We start from the raw sequence: 23,735 nt of genomic DNA, 5'->3' as shown, positions 1-23,735 counted from the left end.
ACTCTCGCAGGGCATGGAGTCTGTCCAGTCCACCCCTGTAACACCCCACTCCTGCCTCTCACCCTTGCCCAGCCCGGAAGTAGCCTTGGGGACAGCCACACAGGAAGCCTCCGGGCGTGTTGGCACAGCCGTAGCTACAGGGGCCGCCCCTTCCAGCGCACTCGTCCACATCCTGGCAGCCTCCGAGGGCCTGGTCGAAGTCGAAGCCAGACGGGCAGACACAGTGAAAGCCACCTAGTGTGTTGTGGCAGGAGGCGCTGCCGCAGGCCGCAGGCGACAGTGCACACTCGTTCTCGTCTGCAGGCGTGGAGAAGAGGGAAGACGCAGGGAGTCACCTTTGCACCCCTGGAGTGCTGGATCTGGAACGCTCCCCCTCCCAAGCCCAAGTCCAATGTCAAAGCCTCCAGCAAACTCCCCGTGAGCCATCAGACTAGGTCTACCCCCCTGAACCCTTCACACTCCCTCATACCCCTCAACCCCTGCCCCAAACCCTGCGGTTCTCTTCCAAAGCATTTCTCAAAATTTCCCCTAAATCCTAAGTTGTGGGATGGTCTAGGAACAAGCTTTCTCACCCTTGGCACTAGTGACGTTTCAGGCCGGATCATCCTCTGCGGTGAAGGCCGTCCCTGCACTGTAGGATGTTGAGCAGCGTCCCTGGCCTCCACCCACTCTGTGTTAGCAGCACCCACCCCCTAGTTGTGACAATCAAAAATGTCTCCAGGAGCTGGCCAGTTAGCTCAGTTGGTGAGAGCATGGTGTTGTAACACCAAGGTCAAGGGTTTGGATACTTGTATTGGCCAGCCACCAAACAAACCAAAAAATGTCTCCAAGACAATTCCAAATGTCCCTTAGGTGGCAAAATGGTCCCCAGTTGAGAACCTAATTAGTGTTCTAATAATCCCTGTCTCCTCTGCTAGACGGAACAACTCCAGGCAGGGATGGTGTCTGTTTCTTGGCTCACTTCTGCATCTCAGAGCCTTGTGCGAGGCAGGTCCTCAGCAAACAGTTGGGGAAGTAATGAATGAGTAAGTAGAGCAAGCTGAGAACAGCAGCAGGAGCAGCAGGCAAGCTGAGAATGAGGAATTACCAGAAAGACTGATTACGGTCTGTGTGATGCCCACAATCCCTGGGGGGCAAGGAACTTAGCTGAAGACCCATCAGGAGAGACAGGAGGAGAGGGCAGAGAAGTCAGTGGGAGAGTCCAGGAGAAGCAGGCTGTGGTGCCCAGAGTGGTGGAGGTCGAGAGTGGGGACTGAGGAGAAGTCTCAGGAGAGCGAGTGTGCCAACAGGGGTAGAGTGTGAAAGCCGGACTGTAGGGGAGGAATGGAAAGTGGTGAGGATGAGGCTGTCATTAGAAGGGCAGAGGGCTAGCCCCCAAACAGGGTCTCTGCAACAGCTCTGGCAAACACATAGTGTAGCATTCACACCTCTGCTGCTCCTTGACGCACTCATGACAGACATCACTAATCAATCACAGAACTCTTCCCAGCGATCATAGGCACCTCTCAGAATCTTTCTCAGCTTAGTCCTCCAGGCCACCAATCCCTAAGGAATGGGCTTGAATGCTTTGCTATGTGTACTCTGCAACTCATGGGCTCCCCAGCAGTGGGGAGCTCTCTATCTTCCAGGATGGCCTGTCTGAGCTGGGAGGTGGTTCCCAATTGCCTGCTCCAGGCAGATTCTGGTTTGGGGGGGCAGCTTCCTTCCAGCCCCTGCCACTCACCCACACACTGGGCCCACTGGGAGTGTTGGGTAAAGCCCTGGGGGCAGCTGCAGCGGTAGCCCCCCAGCTTGTTCTGACAGCCGTGTTGACAGCGATGGGGCCCGTCACATTCGTCCACATCTGACATAGAGAGAGAGAGAAGGAGAGAGGGCTTGCTCTCCCAGCAGCCCTCAGGACCACCCCCCAGCCCTAGATCCCACTCAAAGCCCAGCTCTACCTTTGCAGACACGTCCTGAGCTGTCCAGGGTGAAGCCTTGGTGACACTCACAACGGAAGCTGCCTGGGACATTGTGGCAGCGCCCACGGGTGCCACACAGGCTGGGCTGGGCTGAACACTCATCATTGTCTGCAGAGGACAGAGAATGGGCAGGAGTGCCTGGGGGTTAAGGGACTCATGTGGGCATCACAATGCTGGTCCCACCCATTGTGTGGCTTCAGGCAAGTCACTCACCCTCTCTGTGCTTCTGTTTATCCCTCTGTGAAGTGAGATCCGTAACAGTTCCCGCCTGACAGAACTGCCACTGATCGTTGAAACTGCACACATTAAGGACTTTGATCCACCACTTCCCCCACCCCATGCTATCTATTCTAAATAAATCAATGTACAGTATATGTATGTATCGAAACAATACACTATACTCCACAAATATGTACAAATAAATGTTAAAACAATTTTTTTTTTTGTCTTTTTCGTGACCGGTAAGGGGATCGCAAACCTTGGCTTGGTGTTGCCCGCACCGCGCTCAGCCAGTGAGCGCACAGGCCATTCCTATACAGGATCCGAACCCGCGGCGGGAGCGTCACTGTGCTCCCAGCACCGCACTCTCCCGAGTGCGCCACGGGGTCGGCCCTAAAACGATTTTTTATAAAGAACTTTGTTTGAATCTCATGTCTACCACCTCGAAGCTGTGTGACCTGGAGCAACTTACTTACCCTCTCTGTGCCTCAGTGTCCTCAGCTGTAACATAGAGATGATAATACCTATCTCATTGTGTTTTCTGGTGAGAATTAAATTAAACTAATCATGTAAAAGGTTTAGGACAGTGCCTGGTATGGGAGTAAAAGACTAATAAATCTCTTTTTTCTTCTCCCGTGAGAAAATGACCTGGGGGTACCTGTTGAGATATGTCCTCCTGGAAACCTAACAGTAGTGCAATGTCAGCCACTGATATGGACTGGAGGTTTGTGTCCTTCCAAAGTCATATGTTGAAGTCCCAACCCTCAATGTGATGGTATCTGGAGATGCCTTTGGGAGGTAATTAGGTTAGATGAGGTCATGAGGGTGGGACCCCTATGTTGAGTTTAGTGCCCTGGTAAGAAAAGGAAGAGACTCTGCAAGCAGAGGAAAGGCCATGTGAGGACACAGTGAGAAGGTGGCCATCTGCAAGCCAGAGAGAGAGCCCTCACCAAACAGCCAACCCTGATGCACCTGCATCTTAAACTTCCCACTCTCTAGAACTGTGAGAAATAAATCTCTGTAGTTTGTCACCCAGTATATGTATTTTTGTAAGCTATTTTTTTAAACTTAAAATTCTGTGAAAATCTTTCCATGTCTTTGAATATTCTTATTCACATCATTTTTTTTTTTTTTTGTCTTTTTTGTGACTGGCCACACGCTCAGCCAGTGAGCGCACCGCACCGGCCATCCCTATGTAGGATCCGAACCCGCGGCGGGAGCACTGCTGCGCTCCCAGCACCGCACACTCTCCCGAGTGCGCCACCGGGTCGGCCCTTATTCACATCATTTAAAAAGATTTATTTGTTTGTTTATTTTGGTGGCTGGCTGGTATGGGGATCCAAACCCATTATTCACATCATTTTTAATGGTCACCTCATTTTGGTTACTATGGATTTCTTACTCTACTTCACTTAACCAACTGTCAATTAAAAGACACTAGGTGGGCTGGCTGGTTAGCTAACTCAGTAGAGTGTGGTGTTGATAGCACCAAGGTCAAGGGTTCAGATGCCCATACAGGCAAGCTGCCAAAAAAAAAAGAAAAAAAAGACAGGATTTTTCTAATTTTTCACCGTTTTGAACAATATAAAGACTAGGTAAATCTTTGTATGTGCCCCCTTAGAATAAATTTCTAAAAGTAGAGTGGTAGGCACAGATGTTCATATCTGTAAATTTTTGGACATGAATTGCCAAGTCCCACTTTGGAGTCTGTGGTATTTTGTTATGGCAGCCCAAGCCGACTAAGACAGTGGGGTTACCAGGCAGCATTGCTATGGTGGTAATGGCCCGGGGCTCGCAAATTGCATTTGGACTGGGATTCTGGGGAATGAACAATAAACTCCTGGCAGAGAACCCTGGTTTTGGCTTCCCTGAGCACAGAGATTCTTGACAGCAAGCATATACCTGTGGGTATGTGGGATCTCTCTCAGGTACAAGAGACATTGGGGACATGGGGCTTCTAAGCAGGAATGGCTCCTGCAGCTGCTGGAGTGCCTGAGCTGTCACTTGAGGGGCCACAGAGACTAGCTCTAGACTCCTTCCAGAAAGAAACATCTGGCACCATCTGCGGTTTCTTTCCCTTGCACAAAGCAAACCAAGTGTCAGGTTAACGTGACCTACTGTGGCCATGTAAGTTTCATCTTCTAGTTCAGTCACTGGCAAACTGGGGCCCCATGGGACAAAATCCAACCCACCTTCTGTTCGTGTAAATAAAGTTTTATTGGCAAGCAACCACCTTCACTCATTTATATATCATCTCTGGCTGCCTTGGTGACACAATGGCAGGAGTAAATCATTACAATAGAGACCACATGGACTACAAAGCTAAAAATACTTACTCCCGTACCCTTTACAGAATTTGTTTGCTGACTCCCAATCAAGCTGAGCCTCAGGACCACCACCCGCCTGGCTGAGAATTTAAACTCTAGTGAGAAGTCACATGTGCGCTATGGAATTTGTGTGCACTGTTCCCTGGGCATCTTTGTGTATATGAGTACAGCTGTACACGTACACACACACACACACACACACACACACACACACACACACACACACACACACACACACACACACACACACACACACACACACACACACACACACACACACACACACACACAACCATGTTACAAAACTTTACTGTTGCAGAAAAAGAGAAATTCATCTCATTTCAAATCTTTGTTCCAATGTCGCCTTCTTGATGAGGCTTCACTTGACCCCTCTTTTGAAACTTCAGCCCTCTCCTTCTTTCCTGTCCACCACACTCTGCTTTTACTTTGTCTGTCCTTCATATCACATATCACCTTCTAACAGTCTCTCTTGTTAACTTATTGTTATGTCTGTTTCTAGCCTGATTCCCTGCTAAAAGGAAAGTTCCATGGCTGGGGCAAGCTCTGCCTCTCGCATTCATGGCTGTACCCCCCGCCCCCACACCAAGGTGTAGAACAGGGCTTCGCAAACTAATTCTATAAAGGACCAGAGAGTAAATATTTTTGGCTCTGTCACAAAAATGGCTGGCCGTGGCTGGCCTGTTAGCTTGGTTGTTTGGAATGTTGCACTGATAACACTGACGTCCAGGGTTTGATCCCCGTACCATTCACTGCTCCCCAAATAATAAATATAAATAACTAAAATTTCAATGCAATTCAATGACACACCCACCGTAATGACATTTAAATGGCTGCCCGTGGCTGGCCTGTTAGCTCGGTTGGTTAGAGTGCAGTGTTATAACATCAAGGTCAAGGGTTTGGGTCCCCGTACTGGCCAGCCACCAAACAAACAAACAGAAAATGGCTGGCTGCAGAGATAGGTAAACAAGTGGGTGTGTGACCATGTGCCAATAAAACTTTATTAGCAAAAGCAAGCAGGGGGCTGGACGTGGCTGGCAGGCTGGAGTTTGCCACGCTCTGGTCTGGAGCACAGCCTGGTACATGGTAGGTGCTCAGTAGGTGTTGGCTGAATGGATTAGTGGGAGCCCTGGGTCCCAGTTCCCTAGGGCAGGGAAGGAGAAAGGAGGTTCTAGATCCCACCAGGATGTGAATACCTTCATTCTCATCACCCCCATGCCGCTAATGTCTGGCATACGCTGGGTGCTTCATAATTCTTTGGTGAACAAATGTGTGGAGGACGAGGTCATGGTCCCCCTGCCAGGTGAGGGATGAGGGAGCACTCACCAAAACAGGCCTGGTGGCGCTGGGTGAAGCCGGGGGGACAGTGGCAGGTGAAGGTGCCGATGGCGTTGACACAGAGGAACTGGCAGTTGTGTTGCCTGGAGGAGCATTCGTCCAGGTCTGTGGCACAGATGGTCCCAGTGGACTCAGGGCAGGGGCCAGTGGGGACCAGGGGGCTTCCAGGGGCTGCTCCCGTCACCTCCAGGCAGAGGGATGGCAGGAGAAAGACCCTGGAGATGGTGCCTGACACTATGCAGGTGGGAGGCAGTGAGACCGCAGAAGACATGACTGGGGCTTCCCTGGGGGAACAGGGACAGGGCCTTGGGGGCATGGGATGGGGAGAGGGAAGGACGTCACCTTTGCAGGTCCTGCCATCTTCCTCCAGCCAATAGCCACGGGGACAGGCACACAAGAAGCTGCCCTCTGTGTTTTTGCAGAGGAAGGTACATGGCTTGGGGGCCTGGCTGCACTCGTCCACATCTGGGGGGGATGGAAAAGTCAGACAGACATTCCTGGGAGGAAGGGCTAAGGGGCTGGGATCTCCACCCAGGCCCTGCTGAGGCCTCCATCCCAGACCCTGGCCATCCAGAATCTGTGGACTTACACAGGAATTGACCCTTTCTCTGTAGAAAGCCAGGTAGTAAATATGTTAGGCTTTGCAAGCCACACTGTCTCAGTCACAACTAGCCAACATGGACTTTGTAGCAGGAAAGCAGCTAAGGAGGGTAAGTAAACAAACAGACATGGCTGTGTGCCAATAAAACTTTATTTACAAAAACAAGCAGGGGGCCAGACTCGGCCCTCAGGCTGGAGTTTGCTGCCTCTTGACTTAGATGAATACCTGCTACACTACACGATGGAACAGAAAATCTCAAGATGTACAAAATTAACAGAAGGAAATAGCAGGAAAGTGGCCCAAACATGGTGGGGGGTGGGGAAGCAAAAGATGCTTTGCTTCTGGTTTTGGTTTTCTCAGTTTTCTTTATGGTGTGGGCACCACTTTGCAAATGAAAACCAGATGTTGCAAGCTGGAAGGCCCCAGGCCTGGAGCTACACAGAGGGACTGGGCCGGGCCAAGGGTGAGGGGTGTGGGGGGCTGGGACTCACCCAGGCAGGCTGTGGCAGCTGCATCCGGTGTGTACCCAGCCTGGCAGAGGCAGCGGAAGGAACCGAGGCTGTTGATGCACTCGCCGTGGGGACACAGGTGAGGGAGCACGTGGCACTCGTCCACGTCTGGGGACAAGCAGGGCACAGCTGGGGCTGGCTGGATGGCCACCGTGGGCCACCAGGGCGTGCCCCCTTCCTTCTGCCCACCAGCCCTCTTCTCAGAGGCAAGCCCAGCCTCTCTTCCCCTCCCTGCACCCCAGCCCACGTGGATCCCATTGTCATGCAGCAGGACACCCTGGTAAAGCTACTTCCATGGCACACTGAGAACACCCTGGAGAAGGGTGGATACATGCACACACCTCTAGCCTCACCAGTGACACCTTCTCAAGGCACCAACACACACTGTGGAAGCATGGGCAGGGACATGCAAGTACAAGCATATCACATGCCAGCCACATGCCCAGATGCTCCTGCAGAATCACAGGGCCACACACTCACACACAGGGGCTCCTGTGTCCCCAAGACACATGCTCCCAAAGACACTTTCCCGCCTAGCCTACTGATGTCACTCCTGGTCACTGGGGATAACTGGTCTCACACTCACTGGCACGTTCGATGAGACACACCCATGAACAGATACACTCACATTCACTGGCAAACACACACTAAGTGTGCACACAAAGAACACACACTGGCTCACACATTTTCACACACTCATTAATGGGCCTGAACACAAAAAAAAGCACACACACACCCCAGCTCCACACTCTCACATGCTCAGTAGCACACACACACACACACACACACACACACACACACACACTCATAAACAAACTCTCACACACAGGACACACGCCAGCTTATATGCTCCCTTGCATACTCACTTGCTCACTAATAAGCCTGCACACATGTGTAGAACACAAACTGGCTCATCTGCTGTCGCACACTCACTGGCACACACACTGGCTCAGACACCTGCTCACTCGACCATCTGAGTCTGTGCACGCATCAAGAGGACACATGCTGGTTCACAGACTTGTCAACACAAAGACGCACATACACGCACACACGGAGCACACACAGCACCACAAACACACTCCCCTGCTCCTTGGCTCCTAGCATGGGGACACAGCAGACCACCCACCTCGGCCCTCGGCAGTGTAACCTGAACCATGGGGGCACAGCTTCCTATAGGCAGAGGTGCCGGGCAGGGGGCAGAGCTCGCAGCGAGACCCCCAGCCCCGTCCACCCCCGCAGCAGCACTCGGCCCTGGTGATGGCCTCGCCGCTGCTCGACGGCACCTGGCACAGGGACTGCAGCACCTCGGAAAAGCAGGCCCCCCGCCGGACATCTGCAGAGAATGGCAGGGATGGTGGGCGGTGAGATCCTGCCATCCGCCCCCCCCAGCCAGTCCTGTCCCCATGGTCTCTGGAGGCTTTGGGAGTCTGCATGGGGTGAAATCTTCTGAGTCACTGTCACTGGACACTGTTAAACACCCTAGCCCTGGGTTGGGCTGCAGAGGCTGGACAGCTCCCTGAGGTTGCTTCAGCAGGCTGGCTTGAGGATCCATTGGGGAGAAGCTGTTGAGCTTGCTTTGGGGCAAACAGCATTTGTGGGTCGGGGATGGGGATAGAGTGTCTAGGAGGTAGCCAGACACCCACACCTGGCCTGAAGCTGTGGGGGTGGTGATCGTGCTTAGGGGGACAATAAACAAGAAGGAGAGGAGAGTGGGGATGGGGTCAGATAAGCCACCAGCACAGATGGGTTTAGCTCCCAGGAAGTGGGAAACCTGGGTAGAGCCCATTCCTGGGGGTGACGCTGCTGGGGCTGGAAGACGGGGGAGGCGTTCTGCTCTCCCAGGGTGTTTGATCAAAGAGACAAAAGGGGAGGGCACACGCAGTGGACATGGGTGTCCAGATCTGCTCAGCAACCCCCTGTGCCCCAGACCCCATCCCTGCCTCACGGAGCTCTCAGGCAGCAGGAGGGACAGACAGACGGTGGTGCCACGTGGGGGACGGGCAGGTCCACCACCTGGGCCTGGCCACACTCACCATGGCACTCGGTGAGGGTGGGGCTGGGCTGGAAGCCCTGGTCACAGTCACACCGGAAGCTGCCCACAGTGTTGACGCAGCGGCCATTGACGCAGAGGCTGGGTTGGGTGCGGCATTCATCGTCGTCTGCGGTGGGAGGGATAAGGCAGGCCGAGGGAGGCCACAGCCCCAAAGTTTCCCCCTTGGGTCTCCCTGCGCCCTCTTGTTTTGCCTCTTCCCTCCGTGGTGTGTGTGTGGGGGGTTCCCTGCACCCTGGAAGCACCCCTGTCTGTACCTGTGCAGCCCTCCCCAGAGCCAGGCTGGGGCCGCATGCCTGGGGGGCAGACACATGCAAAGGTGCCCACGAGGTTCTTGCACAGCATGCCCTGGGCGTGACAGTCCTGCTGACCATCTGCACACTCGTCCACATCTTCAGATGAACAGGGGCAGATGTCACCAAGGCCGGGCACCCCATAGCCCAGCCCCAGGCCAGGGGGGCCTGGATCCCACCCTCCAGCAACCCTGTTGGGACCAGACTGAGGTCACTGCAGTCCTGCCAGGTGCCCCTGGGAAGGCCTCCCCTAGCCCCTGCCTCTAGCTCCAAGAAGCCGAGGGGGTCAGGAGCTGCCCCCAAACTTGCATCCCCTGCCTACATCAGGGTCTATGAATCTTTCAGGCCTTCACCACGGCCCCTGGAACATTGACTCCGAAACAGCCCAGGAGGGACCAAGTGCCAGCCCCAGATCTCTCACCCTTGACTCTATGGACACCAGGGACAGAAACGTTCTTTGTGGTAGGGGGCCATTCTGTGTGCATGGTAGAATAGTTAGCAGCATCCCTGGCCACTGGATGCCAGCAGCCCCCACCTCCCACTGTGAAGATAAAATGTGTCTCAGACATTGCTACATGTCCCCTGGGAGGCACAATCACTGTCCCCACTGTCCTACCCTACTCGGGGCAGGTCCAGCCCCTACTGTCCTGTTAGACTCTGGATCCCACTTTATTAACAGCAACGCTAATAGTAAAAGCAGCACCACTCCTCACTTTATCCCCTTGACTGCTCACTCCCACTCTTGGGGGAGCAGGCTCTTTTTTCTCCATTTTACAGACAGGAAGTGGAGGAGCTGAGATCACACCTGGGTCTGTTTGACTCCAGAGCCCAGGATGTTACTGATGCACAGTGGGCGTGTTGGGACCAAGGAGGGGGGAGCCCTGGAACCCTGCCCATCACCTGCCTGTGCAGCGCCTACCTCGACACATGGCCCCGTCCTCCCGCAGGGCATAGCCAGCCGGGCAGGTGCACAGGTAGGAGCCCTCAGTGTTGTGGCAGCGGAAGGCACAGAGCAGCGGGTTCAGGGAACACTCGTTGATGTCTGGGGAGGCCAGTGGGGGGGCTGGCTGGGTTGGGGATCTGACTGTTGGACCCCCAGTCTCTCCCGCAGACCAGCCCCCAGGTGTCCCTGTCACACATCCCAGGTCCTGGGCAGGTAGGGTCATACCCTCGCAGGTCATCATGGGGCCAGGCTCAAAGCCATTGGCACAAGCACATTCGAAGCCTCCGATGACGTTGGTGCATGTGCCTTCCCCACAGGGGTGCCCGACGGAGCACTCGTCTGTGTCTGGGTGGGGGTAAGAGGGTGGTCAGTGCCTGCAGAGAGTCCCCCATCCTCAATATTATCCCGTCTACCTCCCTGTTGATCACCAGAGTGGATGGCACCAGATCCAATGCCCCTCTAAGGCAGGCATGCTGTATATGTTCAATGCTTGAATGAGTGAGGGAACAAATGAGTGATTAAATGAACAAGTGAGAGAATAAACGAATAAGGGAGTGAATGAGTGAGCAAGGGGGAAAATGAGAGAATGAACGAGTGACTGAATGAATTAATGCACGAGTGAGCAACTGGATGAATGAATGAGTGAATGAATGACTGAATCATGAGTTAATGAGTGAATGAGCAGTGAATAAATGAGTTAGCAAGGGGGCAGATGAAAGAATGAATGAGTGACTGAATGAATTAATAAATGAGTGAGTGGCTGTATAAATGCATGAAGGAAGGACCAAGTGATCAAATAAATGAATGATTGAATGGAGAAAGGAAGGAGTGACTGAATGAGTGAATGAATGAGCAAATGAATGCGCGAGCTAGAGAGTGAATGAGTGGATGAGTAAGTGAATGAGTCAAGGGCAGAGGGGAGGGAGGGAGTGAGCGAGTGGGATAGAGTGGCAGTGAGTGAGGACAGGATCCTCACTTGGTGGCACCTGCCCTGCCCCCTCTGTTCCTTCCTTTCCTGGGCCAGGGCAGGGCTGGTCACTCACCCACACAGCCAATGCCAGTGAAGTCCAGGCTGTAGCCAAAGGGACACTCGCAGCGGAAGGAACCATCAGTATTGACGCAGAGGCCATTAGTGCAGACACCAGGGTTCTCTGCACACTCGTTCACATCTGCAGGTGGTAGGGGTTTTGGACACAGCACCTGTCACCATGTGGGCCCCAGCACCCGGACACACTGAAGTACCCAAGGGAACAAGAGCCCAGGCTCCAGGCTGGTGGGGTCCCGAGCCACCCCCGAGTCTTGGAGGGAGCTGAGATGGGCCCAGGAGAGGCTTTTAGCATGGGGTTGAGGGGCTCACCTTCTCGAGAGTCATCTGGGCCTGGGACTGCCCCGTGGCCAAAGGGGCAGAGCTCCTGAAAGGCAGCTGGATACGGAGAGGAGGTGGAAGATACGAGTCAGGGGCCAGGTGCAGCCCCCAGGGAAGGCTGAGGGAAGAATGGGAGAGGAAGGGGAGGCCACAGAGAGGGAAGCCCGGACGTCGGGGGAGGGGCGCTCACCACTGCCCTCCTGAGGACACAGCTCACAGGGGTCACCCCAGCCCTCCCCAGGCCTCTTGCTACAGCAGCACCGGGTCTTGGTGGTGTTGAAAGCTTTGGGCACCGAGCACTTTCCGGCCTCGAAACGGGTGAAGCAGAAAGTCTGCCGTGTGTCTGTGGCGTGGGGTGGGGTGGGGGAGGGGGACTCCATCAGCACTGCCCCTCCCCCACTTCAGTCCTGTTGAACGGGCGCTGTTGATCCTGTCAGTGGCCAGTCAGAACACTTAACCTCCCTGGCTGTGGTGACTGGTGTGAGGACAAACGTGACCTACACTGGACCAATGAGGATCGGTCTTGGGACTTTGGCTAATCAGCTAGAAATCCCTTCTAGCACTGCCCCATGCCACTCCCTGTTGTGGGGTGCCCCCATGCCAGGGAGAAAAGTCAAACTCGGCCATGTTATTCTTGGATCAGAAGCCTCTTCCTGGAAAGGCAAAGTGACTAATTCCAGAGAGCCAGAGGACCTCAAACTTCAGACCCCAAATCCCTAGTCCTCAGCCCTGGACTCCCATCAGCCTGAGAAGTCCTCATGAGCAGGCTGAGGTTTGACTCACCACTGGGCCCCCAGCCCCCAGAACAACAGATCTTGGTTGAGTTGAACTGCAGGCTCTGCTCTCACCTTTGCTGCCCCTAAGCTGTGAGAGAAGAGGCTGGCTCACACTGGGTGAGGCTAGCCCACAATGGACAAAGCTAGCCCAGCTGAGATGAAGCCAGCCCAGAGGGGCCTAGGCTAGCTCAGACTGGACAAAACCAGCTCAGTGAGGGCAACTGTGACCAACACAGGACAACCTAAGCCCAGAGGACCAGGTTAGGCCTCTGTAGAAAAGACTTGTCTGGACAAGAGGTTGCTTGGACTAGGATAACCCCACTAATGCAGAGAATCACCTCTGCTCGGTAAGAGCTCCTGGAGAATTGTACAAGAAACCACAAGAAATTGCACAAGAAACACCCTTTTCTGGGTGATCTTAATCTTCCCCACCTCCCACCTTCTTCCCTAAACCCTGTGTGCCCCCTGGGTCCCAGACTCACCAAAGCAACGGTGCCTGTTGTCAGAGAGGACAAAGCCAGGGGGGCAGAAGCACTGGAAACTCCCGGGGCTGTTGGTGCAGGTGCCAAAGAGACAGAGATTGGGCTCCTCCAAGCACTCGTCAATGTCTGGAAGGAAAGAGACATGAGCTGGGTGGGGTGCCAGTAGGACCTCCACCAGGGTGGGGAGGCCTCTGCTGCGAGGAGGGGCAGATGGAGTGAGGGTCCAGCCCAGGAGGGCCTAGAGGATGAAGTGGGGCAGGGGCCTTAAGGGCTTAGAATGATCTAGAGCACTAGGTGGGCAATGTGTATGTGGTAGGGGTGTCGGGGGGTGTCTTTCCCATGAGGTGTCTCCAGAGTAGGAGTCATGATCAGGAAAAGTTCCTCTTTAGAGACTAAAATTGTACAAAACTAATGGAGACTGGGTAAATTTAGCCTGCTTTGGATGGAGTTAGCTGATGTTGCATTTGGCTAGCCCAGACAGAATAGAACAGAGGAGGCCAGGCCAGACTGGTCCAGGATAGCTCAGACTGTATGAAGCTAGCCCTTCTGCTCAGGCCAGGTTGGTCCAGGTTAGCCCAGATTATGCAAGGCTTGCACAAATGGAAGACTGCACCAGAGGCAGTCAGGCCAGACTGGTCCAGGTTAGCCCACACTGTATGAGGCTAGCCCAAGTGAATGAGTGGACCAGCAGAGGCCAGACTGGTCCGGTTAGTCCAGATTGCACAAAGTCACCCCTATGGGTGATTATACGAGTGGAGCTCAGGTCAGACTCGTCCTTGACCACCATTTATTGACTGAGGAGTTCTATGCTTCAGTGCTTGGAGGTGCAGTGAGACTCCACACCTATGTCCACTTTAAAGGATTCACAAAGAAGCCTGTGGGTTCCAGAGAGAAAGCTCTGACCTGGGAGTCAAAATATTCATAATAACAATAATTGTGCATGGAGCTGTGTGGTGCTGTAAGTGCATCTCCACCCCCACCACAACCCCAGCTGGTATTCCCATTTAACAGATGGGGACACAGGCTCAGAGGTACCTCCCTAGCCCAAGAGCTGGTAGGTGGGGCTGGACACTCACCAATGCAGTGGTCACTCTGCACCTGGAAGCCGGGGGGACAGATGCAGCGAAAAGAGCCCTCAAGGTTCTGGCAGGTGCCTGGTAGGCAGGTTCCCACAAGGCTGAGACACTCATTGGTGTCTGTGGAGAGGAGGAGGGGGGCTCACCTGGGACTGGGACAACACCCACAGTCACCGCATGACAGCTGAAGGCCCAGGGACAGTACCCCCTGTAGCAGTTCTGGCTCCAGGGAAAGGGCTGAGACCCAGGAATGGCTGGGAAAGGGTTATCTGATCCTGATTGGTTTTAGGTGGAGCCAGGTGGTGTCCAGAGGGAAGAGGGAGCAAGATTCCTAATCTCAAGTCACCTGCAGATTCCTTCCACAGTTTCTATGGCATCCATTTAGCATCTCTACTGTTCCTCAGTTCAGAAAACTTACATTTTCAGGACAGCCTCATCCTAAACTGCGAACTCCATGAAAACGTGGGTGTGATATGCTGGTTTTATTTTTTTCTTTTTATACATTAAAATAAATGCATGGGTATTAAATGGAACCATGCTCACTCAGAAATACCAACTGCAGGTAAATGTGGTTCAGGGGCTAGCCGAGCCCCAGCACCATAGGGAGACTCACCCATACAGTTCTTCCCATCAGCTGTGAGCTCGAAGCCATCCTGACAGAGGCAGTGGAAGGAGCCAGCTGTGTTGAGGCACTGGCCAAATCGGCACACCTGCCCCACCAGTGTAGTACACTCATCAGTGTCTGCAGAGGGCAGATGGACAGGCAGAGCCTGAGGGGATTGAGCCTCCCTTGCACTTCTGTCCACAACACATTAAGTTGATGGCATTGACTTCAGTTTATTGAGTACTCATGTACCAGACTCTGTATATTAACCGTCCAACCATCCTATCAGTAAGTACTGATATTTTCTGATGTAATCATTGAACGCTATGAATTTGCCTGTGAGCACTCCCTTAGCTGCATCCCACACATTTTGTTGTTATGTTTTCATTTTCACTTAGCTCAAAATATTTTCTAATTTCCCTCATGTTTTATGCTTTGACCTATGGATTATTTAAGAGTATGTTGTTTACTTTCCAAATATTTGGGGACTTTCTGGGCATCTTTCTATGATTGAGTTCTAATTTCATTTCCTTACATTCTGAGAACCTACTATGTGTGACTTCAATTCTTTTAAATATGTTAAGGTTTGCTTTATGGGCCAGAATATGGTCTTCCTGATTGAATGTCCATGTGCACTTGAGAAGAATGTGTTCTGGAATGTTCTACAAGTATCAATCAGGTGTAGGTGGTTGGCAGTGTTGCTCAGGCCTTCTATATCCTTACTGATTTTCTGCTTATTTGTTCTATTACTGAGAGAGGTGTGTTGAAGTCACCAACTATAATTGTGGATTTGTCATTTTCTTTTTCAGTTCTGTCCATTTTTACTTCATATATTTTGAAGCTCTGTTGCTGGATGCCTATGCATATGCATTTATAATTATGTCTTCTTGGAGAACTGAACCTTTGATCAATATGTCTCTCTTTGGTCATATTCCTTGCTGCGAATTCTATTTGTTCTGATATTTGGTCTGGAAGGCACTAATATCAATTCCCCTCCTACACATGAGAAAACTGAGGCACAGAGAGGTAAATGACTTGTCACACAGCTGGTAGGTGGCAAAGCTGGGATTTGAACTCATGCTGCCTGACCTGGGAGTCCATGCCTTTACCCAGTGTGCTAAACTGGGTAGTGCAAACCATCTAGGTCTTGTTTTCACTATTCACCTCCCTTTCTGTATAGCGCATCCACTTCACATCAATGTCAGCATGAATTCTGGTGACACACTCTTTGCAAGTCCCCCAACTTGCACCTGGCAATTAAATGGCTGTGAAAAACTCAGTGGTTGACTTATTTTCAGAGAAAATCCCAACCTCCAAGGTTGTTTTTCCGAGGGGTCGCTGGGTCAAAATCCTCACCCATACAATCCCCGTTGTGTGTCACCATAAAGCCAGGGAAGCAGAGACAGTTGTAGGAGCCGATGATGTTCTTGCAGGTCCCATTCCCGCATGGCTGCTGTTCACACTCATCAACATCTGTTGGAGCAAAGCCCCCGAGCCTGCTCAGCTCACCCAGGGCATTGGGTGGCTCAGGGAATGATGGTTTGGTTGGACCCAACCTGTCTCCCCTGAACCCAGCCTATCCCGGATGGCTGGGTAGTGACCCCTGGAGGAGATGGCTGGGAAGTATCCCAGCACTATTTATCACCCCCATGCTACCAGTGGAAAAACTGAAGCATGGGGAGGAGAATAAGTCATTTATCCAAGATCTTAGTGGCAGGACTCAAACCCAGGTCTGTCTGTGAACCAGATGAACAGACACACCATTCCCACCCCGGGAGAGGTATATGTAGACCCCAGGCAGCCTGGCCTGAGAGGTGGAGGCAGGAGGGTCTCTCACCAATGCACAGCGTCTGATCAGCTGAGGCCTGGAAGCCACGGTGACACAGGCACGTGTAGCTGCCCTCAGTGTCCATACAGTCGCCGTGGCTACAGACATTCGGGATCTCCTGACACTCGTTCCGTCCTGGGGGTGCAGGCAGCATGGGGTCCCCAGGCCCCCCACCCCATGGTGTTTCCCTGAGCCCTCCCTTGCTGCAATGGAGGAGCCAGAACCTGCTTCGGAGACCCCCATTCAAGCTTCCGACAGGGGCCTCGGGCTGCCAGCATATGCTCAGCTTCCACCTTCATCATATCTTATGTCACCCTCATGGCTGTCCCATTCCCAGGTTCACTCAGTTGAGCCCCCATTCTCCATAATAGTACAGACAAGGAGAAAGACCCAGACTTCCTTGGGTAAAGAGTCATACCCAACCCAAGTCACAGTGGGCAACAGAGCGCTGCTCCCCAAGCCCTCGCCCTGCTGGGGTCCGGCTCATCATCTCCCTGAGGACCCTGCTCACCCACGCAAGCCCCGCCTGGTGACAGCTTGTATCCTTGGGCACACCCGCAGCGGTAGCTGCCAGGGATGTTGATACAGTTGGCATTTTGCCAGCAGGAGCTCTCCCCGCTGACACACTCGTCCACATCTGGGGAAGACAGAGAATGGAGTGGGGGTGAAGGAGAACCCCACCCTGACAGAATCAAAGCCCAAACCCAGCCCCCCGCTTCAGAGCAGATGGTCTGTCTGGAAGCAGCCAGATCTGAAGTAAGGGTGGTTATATGGGATGGGGGCCCCTGGAAAGGTGTTGGCCCAGTTATATAGATGGGGAAACTGAGGCTCAGAGAGTTTAAATGACTAGCCCAGATTGCACAGCAGGGGACCAGCATCTCACCCAGACCCCAGGGTTGGGGATGGAGGGGATAAGGGGCACCTTCACAGGCCAGCAGGACGCTGTTGTAGTCAAAGCCCATGGGGCACTCGCAGCGGAAGCTCCCGATCTGGTTGATACAGACGCCGTTGGCACAGATGGCAGGGATCTCCCCGCACTCGTCGATGTCTGGGGAGGGCATCGGCCATCAGGGGCAGACCAGCTCTCTGGGACTTCTGGGGACCCTAAGCTAAGGCTCTCACTGACCCTGCAGTCTGGTAGAAAGTGTTATGGCCACAAACCAGCAAATACTCCAAAAATCCTGCCATGGCCAAAATACATTCGCTCACACCAGAAAGAGATCAGGATGGGGAAGGAAAGAAAAAAGCAAGAGAAAGTATCTTTCTCAATTAAAAATGCACTTTTCCTGTGACCCAGCCACCCTCAATATTCTTCAGCCATAAAAAGGAATGAAGCAGTGATACGTGTTTTGACAGGGATGAACCCTGAAATCATTATGCTCAGTGAAAGAAGCCAGACACAAAAGGATTAATATTGTACAACTCTATTTATAGAAAACGTCCAGAATAGGAAAATGCATAAAGACAGAAAGATTAATGGTTGCCAGGGGCTGAGGGGAGGGGGGAAGGGGAATGACTGCTAATGGGCACGGTGTACTAAACTTAGATTGAGATGATGGTTGCACAACTCTGAATATACTAAAAATCACTGAATTGGGCACATTTAAATGGGTGAAAGGTATGCTATGTAAATCATATCTCAATAAAGCTGTTAATATATAAATACATCCAACCTATGTGTCCACCAATGGGGGACTGGAAACAGCCTAAGTGTCCATCAGTGGGGGACTGGGAACAACTCAAGTGTCCATCTATAGGGGACTGGAAACAACCTAAGTGTCCATCAGTGGGGTATGAGAAACAACTCAAGTGTCCATCAATGAGGGACTGAAAATAACCTGTGTCCATAACAGGGGACGGGAAACAATCTAAGTGTCCATCAGTGGGGATTAAGAACAACCTAAGTGTCCATCAACAGGAGACTAGGAACAACCTAACTTTCTATCAATGGGGGATTGGGAACAACCTAAGTGTCCATCAATAGGGGACTGGAAATAACTGTCCATCATTGGGGAACTGGTTTATGACCTGGCATGTATTCACACCATGGAATACACTGAAGCATGGCAAAGAAGGAGGCTGCACTGCATTATAGTAATCTGGCTGGTTCTTTGAGATACCTTTTGGGTGAAAAATGCAAATTGTAGACCAATATGTTGGGTATCACATAATTTATGTAAAACTCCCCAGAAAACAATGTCATACATTTTCAATGGGGGAACCTATGTGTGTAACGCATGAAGGAAAAACTGGAAAGAAGTATTCCAGGCATAAGCCATGAAAATGTCCAGGCAATGGGAAGGGGACTGATTTGAGGTGGTGACTAGAGGGGAGGTGAGTTTTATGTGTCACGTTCCAATTTTTTAAAATAAGGAGTATACATCTGTGGGTTTAAAGCAACTGAAAGTGGGTTCATCAATTAAACACCATACAGGTAAAAATTGGCATGCTGGTGTTAAATAGTACAGAATCCCATCTAATTTTAAAAGGGAGTATTCTAAAAATTAAAAAAATCCTTTTCCTCTTCTTTGCAAAAAAAAGGGGTGGGGTAGCATTCTGCACATGCTACAACATGGATGAGTCTTGAGGACATTATGCTCAGTGAAATAAACCAGGCAAAAAAGGACAAATACTGTGTGGTTCTGCTCATAGGAGGTCCCTAGAGTCATCAGATCCACAGAGACTGAAAGTAGAAAGGGGGGTGCTGGGAGCTGGGGAGGGGGATGGGGAGTGGGTGTTTAATGGGGACAGAGTTTCAGTTTGGGACGATGGAAAGGTCTGGAGATGATGGTGGTGACGGCTGCACAACACAGTGCAAATGTACTGAATGCCACTTTACTGGGCTCTTAAAAATGGTTAAAGTAGTAAATGTTATATTATGTCTATTTTACCATCATTTAAAAAGATGAATAACAATTTAATGAAAACACTCTCACTGTTTTAATAAAAAAGAAGTGTCGGGGAGCAGGGTTTCTGGGGAGATGGAGGTGTGTGGGGAAGGGGGAAGAGAGGAGGATGAGGAGGAGGGTGGCAGAGAAAGAGCTGTCAGGGAGGGGACGACAGGGGAGAGGTGGACCCAGGCGGGCAGGGACTGTGGGCAGAGGGGCTGCAGTCACTCACCGAGGGGCTTCCCGGTGTGGATGTCAATGACGAAGCCCGGCGCCTGGTTCCCACACAGGATCTGGTAGTCCACTGGGCAAATGGGAACAGAGCTGAGACGGGCTGCAGGCCAGGTCCCCCCCGCCGTCACTTCCATCGTTGTTGTCTCTGCAGCCCAGCCCTCACCTGGGCTCCTCTCACCGGTCTCCCTGTACTCTCCTTCCCTCCATATTGACCAGCCCTGGGTTAAAAGCTGCCATTGGCCTGTGCAGTGTAATTTTCCAACACACAGATGGGACCTCCCCCATCTCTTCCAACCACGCCCCCTCTCCTCACCATAAGATGGAGACTCTTCAGTGCGGGCTGAAGACCTCCACCCCATTCCCACGTTCCTTTCAACAGTAACTTCTGTACTCCAGCTGCACGGATGTACCGGCATGTGTGAATAGGACCTGCTCCATGCCTCTACACCTTTGCACATACCATTCCCTCTGCCCAAACTGCCCTTTCACCCTTGCCTTCCTCAGCAAAGCCCACTTCAATCTTTAGGACTCAGGGCAGCCAATGTAGGGGCCTCCGTGGACCTGCCACTCTGGCCCCGGGCAGTAGATGGCGCCACGTTTGAGCTCCCCGAGCAATTCATTCTCCAATTACATCCCACTGCCAATGCACCCAGATGCAGCCTGCCTGCCCACGATCCCCAGGCGGGGCAGGTGTGCCTGGGCCCACCTAACAGACATGGGTGTGTTTAATCAGTGTAACCCTGCCACCTTACCCCAGGTCCCTACTCTGGCCCTCACTCACTCTTCCGTCTGCATCATGAGAATGGACCTATCTCAGGAGCCCCCTAGCTGGTGTGGTTTTCTGCCTCATGCTATTCTATCTGCATTTCAGATTCAGAAGCACGAAATCAGGGCAGGTGCCTAGGTCCCAGCACGGAACTCATGGGTGACATGTAATCTGTCTTGACAGTCCCATAATCAGTTGCTTTGGGATGCACAGCTTGGGAGGAGGGATTGGGTCTTCCTTATTCTTTTCTGGAACTCAGCACCCAGAGATCTCAATAATGACCCTTCCGTGTTGGACTGTGCACTGGGTTGAATAATGTTCCCCCAAAAGTTCATATCCACCTGGAAACTCTAATGTACCTTATTTGGCAACAGTGTCTTTGCAGATGTAATTGAGTTAAGGTAAAGTTGTACTAGACTAAGGTGGCCCTTAAATCCTTGTAAGAGGAAAGGACTATGAAGATACAGGGAGAAGCAGCCAGGTGGAGACCGAGGCAGAGAGAACAGGTTGATACAGCTACAAGCCAAGGAATGCCAAAGAAAACCTGCAGCCATGAGAAGCTGGAAGAGGCAAGGAACATTTCCCTTGCTCCTTCAGAGGAAGCATGGCCCTGCTGACACCTTGATTTCAGACATCTAACCCTCAGAACTGTGAAGGAATAAACCTCTAGGTTGTTTTTTTTAAGCCACCCAGTTTGTGGTAATTTGTTACAGCAACCCTAGGAAATGAACACAACTGTAAACCCATAGTCTGCTCCTGCTCCTGCAGCTCTTTCTAGTATCTGGGCTGGCTGCTAGATCACTCTAACAGGTCTCATCACAGCTGCCTCCATGTTCTGCTCAGTCCTGCCTCCAAGCCTGTGCTCATACTGTTCCCCAGCCTGGAACACCCTCCCTCATCTTGACCAATGTTCTCACGAGGGTCTCAATCTTCCTCGAGCTTCCGAGTCTGCCCCTCCCCCAGCCTAAGGATCCCTGGTTTCTCTAGCCAGCTGTGCTTTCCTCCCCGCTCCCAGGTACTCACAGATCACCCCCTCACCAACTAGTTCTGTGAGTCTTCAAGGGCCTTCCCCAGCACTGAAAGCCCCACTGATCTGTCCTGAATTCTTATGATCTGCAAATGGAAGGAAGGCCACTTTTCTCACTCTAAAGAATTGCTTTCCATACATACATGGGGTACATAACTTAGACTCTCCAGCCCCCATCAGAACAAGGCAGATTAATCTAGGAGGCCTAAGTGCAATGTGCTTCCTTAAATGCTATGCTAGGAAGACCCAAACTGGCAAGAAGGTGAGGGAGGGGTACTCACGGCTGGTGGGAGTGGGGCAGGCCTCACAGGGTCTATTCCAGGCCTGACCGATGTTGTAAGAGCAGCAGCACATCTTCTGGGTCACGTTGAAGGCCAGCTCATTCCGACAGGTGCTGTTATAGTGTCGGAAGCAGACACTCTTCCTCGTGTCTGCAGTTGGGGTTGGGGAGAAGAGTGAAGGTAAGGACCACCCACATCAGAGGAAGAGAGGACCAAACAGATGGGAACTCATTCATGGATCCGTTTGAAAATCACTGGCTTGATGTCTTTCCCTAAACACACTTGGAGGTACCATTCATATTCTAGCCTTTGTTGGGCAGTGTGCAACCTGGGCAACTGTTCATGGCAGCCTTGGGTTCCTGAGTACTGCAGGTTTGCTCACTGCTGCATATCAGCACTTCAAGTACGCTCACCCTCCCTCTCTTTCCTCCCCCAGACATGGCTCTCTGCACTCTCCCAAAGCTTGGAGATCCCCTGCAGTCCTTCCCACACCCATGTGCTTCTTCTGCAATCGCTGGTTCCCCAGGTCATCATACTTCCTACCCATGCAGTCGTTGCCACCGTTGACTTGAAGGTACTCTGCAGGGCAGACACAGGTGTAGTTCCCCAGGGTGTTGTAGCATGTGCCAGGGCCACAGATGCCCGAGTGTGTGGAGCATTCATCAATGTCTGCAAGAGAGAGAAGAGTGGAGGGAAATAGGCAGGCAGTCTCCAGGAACTGTCTAGATAACTCCCCACTCCAGGCCCAGTGGGGCCATTTCACTATGGGCTTGAATTTGGTCTGAAAATCAGCTTAAAATGGACAGACATCGTAGTGATGTGGAAAGAGACAATATGGTGTTAAGTGAAAAAAAAAGTATTATGATAAACTTCTATTAGAATAAATACTATTTGAGCTCATGCGTCAATTTTATTATCACCAAGAATGGGGCGACTATGTCTTCCTACTGTGATGTGACAGGAAGTAAGAGCCTTATGAGAATAAAGTATTCTTGAAAAAAAAAAAGTTGATTCTCAATCTCATCAATTCTCTAGTCGAGGGGCAGCAAACTTTTTCTGCAAAAGGGCCAGATCATTTTGGTTTTGTGAATCAAACTGTAGCGTCTGTCATAATTATTCAATCTGCTATTGTAGCATGAAAGCAGCCACAGACAATACATAAATGAATTGTAATAGTGGCTGTGTTCCTAGAAAACTTTATTTATGGACCACAAAATGTGAATTTCATACAATTTTCATGTGTCATAAAATATTCTTCTTCTTTTTACTTTGCTCAACCATTAAAAATAAAAGGTAAAACGCATTCTTAGCTAGAGGGCTGTACAAAAACAGCTGGCAGAATATTAGCACGCCAGGAATGTTACCAAAAACGACAGAATAGGGATCTCCAGGGCTCTAGTCTTCTAAAGCAACTACTGAGTTGGCAAAAACCAAAAAAATTAACTTCTACAGAACTCTGGAAACCAGTCAGAAACTATGACAACCAGCGGAAGATGCTGTAAAGAAAAAAACTGCTGTGCTGTAGTGAGAGAGCTGTATCATTTTCAAGTGTCTGCCAGCCATCCCCACAACATAGATCCTTAGCAGCTGTAACAATCTTAAAAGTAGCAAGAGAAAAGTAACACATCACATACAAGGGATCCTCAATAAGATTAACAGCCAATTGCTCTTCAGAAACTACAGAGGCCAGAAGGGAGTGGGAGGAAATATTTAAAGTGCTGAAAGAATTCTATATCTGGCAAAACTAACCTTTAGAAATGAAGGAGAATTTAAGATAATCCCAGATAAACAAAAACTGAGGCAGTTTATCTTTAGTAGATCTATCCTGCAAGAAATACTAAAGAGAGTACTCCAAATAAAATGAAAAGACACTAGACAGTAACTCAAAGCCATACAGGGAAACAAAGAGCAATAATAAAGGTGGTTACATAGGTAAATATAAGAGCCAGGAGTAGTATTGCATTTTTGGTCAGTTACTGTTATATTTTCTTATATGATTAAAAGACAAATACATAAAACAATAATTATTAATGTATGTTAGTGGGCACACAATTTACAAAGATGTAATTTGCAACAATAACAACAAACAAAGGAGAAATGAAGTTGTGAAAGAGTTTTTGTGTACTATTGAAACTAAGTTGGTATTAA

At 51.1% G+C, this 23,735-nt stretch overlaps 1 protein-coding gene across 1 annotated transcript in view; it reads right to left on the bottom strand.

Annotated features, from left to right (window-relative positions):
• The window catches only part of FBN3 (fibrillin 3), a 63,109-nt gene that overhangs the window by 4,420 nt on the left and 34,954 nt on the right, over positions 1-23,735 (bottom strand). Inside the window, exons 38-61 of the mRNA XM_063109988.1 lie at positions 22,131-22,256; positions 21,588-21,737; positions 19,512-19,583; positions 17,314-17,439; positions 16,903-17,028; positions 16,401-16,526; positions 15,920-16,036; positions 14,573-14,701; positions 13,960-14,079; positions 12,884-13,009; positions 11,816-11,968; positions 11,617-11,682; positions 11,303-11,428; positions 10,485-10,604; positions 10,236-10,358; positions 9,281-9,415; positions 9,007-9,132; positions 8,100-8,306; positions 6,956-7,081; positions 6,206-6,328; positions 5,852-5,968; positions 1,941-2,069; positions 1,724-1,843; positions 63-297 (exon numbers count right to left, since the gene is read on the bottom strand). Coding sequence (XP_062966058.1) covers positions 63-297; positions 1,724-1,843; positions 1,941-2,069; positions 5,852-5,968; positions 6,206-6,328; positions 6,956-7,081; positions 8,100-8,306; positions 9,007-9,132; positions 9,281-9,415; positions 10,236-10,358; positions 10,485-10,604; positions 11,303-11,428; positions 11,617-11,682; positions 11,816-11,968; positions 12,884-13,009; positions 13,960-14,079; positions 14,573-14,701; positions 15,920-16,036; positions 16,401-16,526; positions 16,903-17,028; positions 17,314-17,439; positions 19,512-19,583; positions 21,588-21,737; positions 22,131-22,256 — 3,124 coding nt within the window. The remainder of the gene's footprint in view (positions 1-62; positions 298-1,723; positions 1,844-1,940; positions 2,070-5,851; positions 5,969-6,205; positions 6,329-6,955; positions 7,082-8,099; positions 8,307-9,006; positions 9,133-9,280; positions 9,416-10,235; positions 10,359-10,484; positions 10,605-11,302; positions 11,429-11,616; positions 11,683-11,815; positions 11,969-12,883; positions 13,010-13,959; positions 14,080-14,572; positions 14,702-15,919; positions 16,037-16,400; positions 16,527-16,902; positions 17,029-17,313; positions 17,440-19,511; positions 19,584-21,587; positions 21,738-22,130; positions 22,257-23,735) is intronic.

Source organism: Cynocephalus volans, chromosome 10, assembly GCF_027409185.1.
Source record: "Cynocephalus volans isolate mCynVol1 chromosome 10, mCynVol1.pri, whole genome shotgun sequence".
Lineage (NCBI taxonomy): Eukaryota > Metazoa > Chordata > Mammalia > Dermoptera > Cynocephalidae > Cynocephalus > Cynocephalus volans.
Note: the sequence above shows the minus strand (reverse complement) of the source record. Positions and strands in the feature narration are given on the sequence as shown.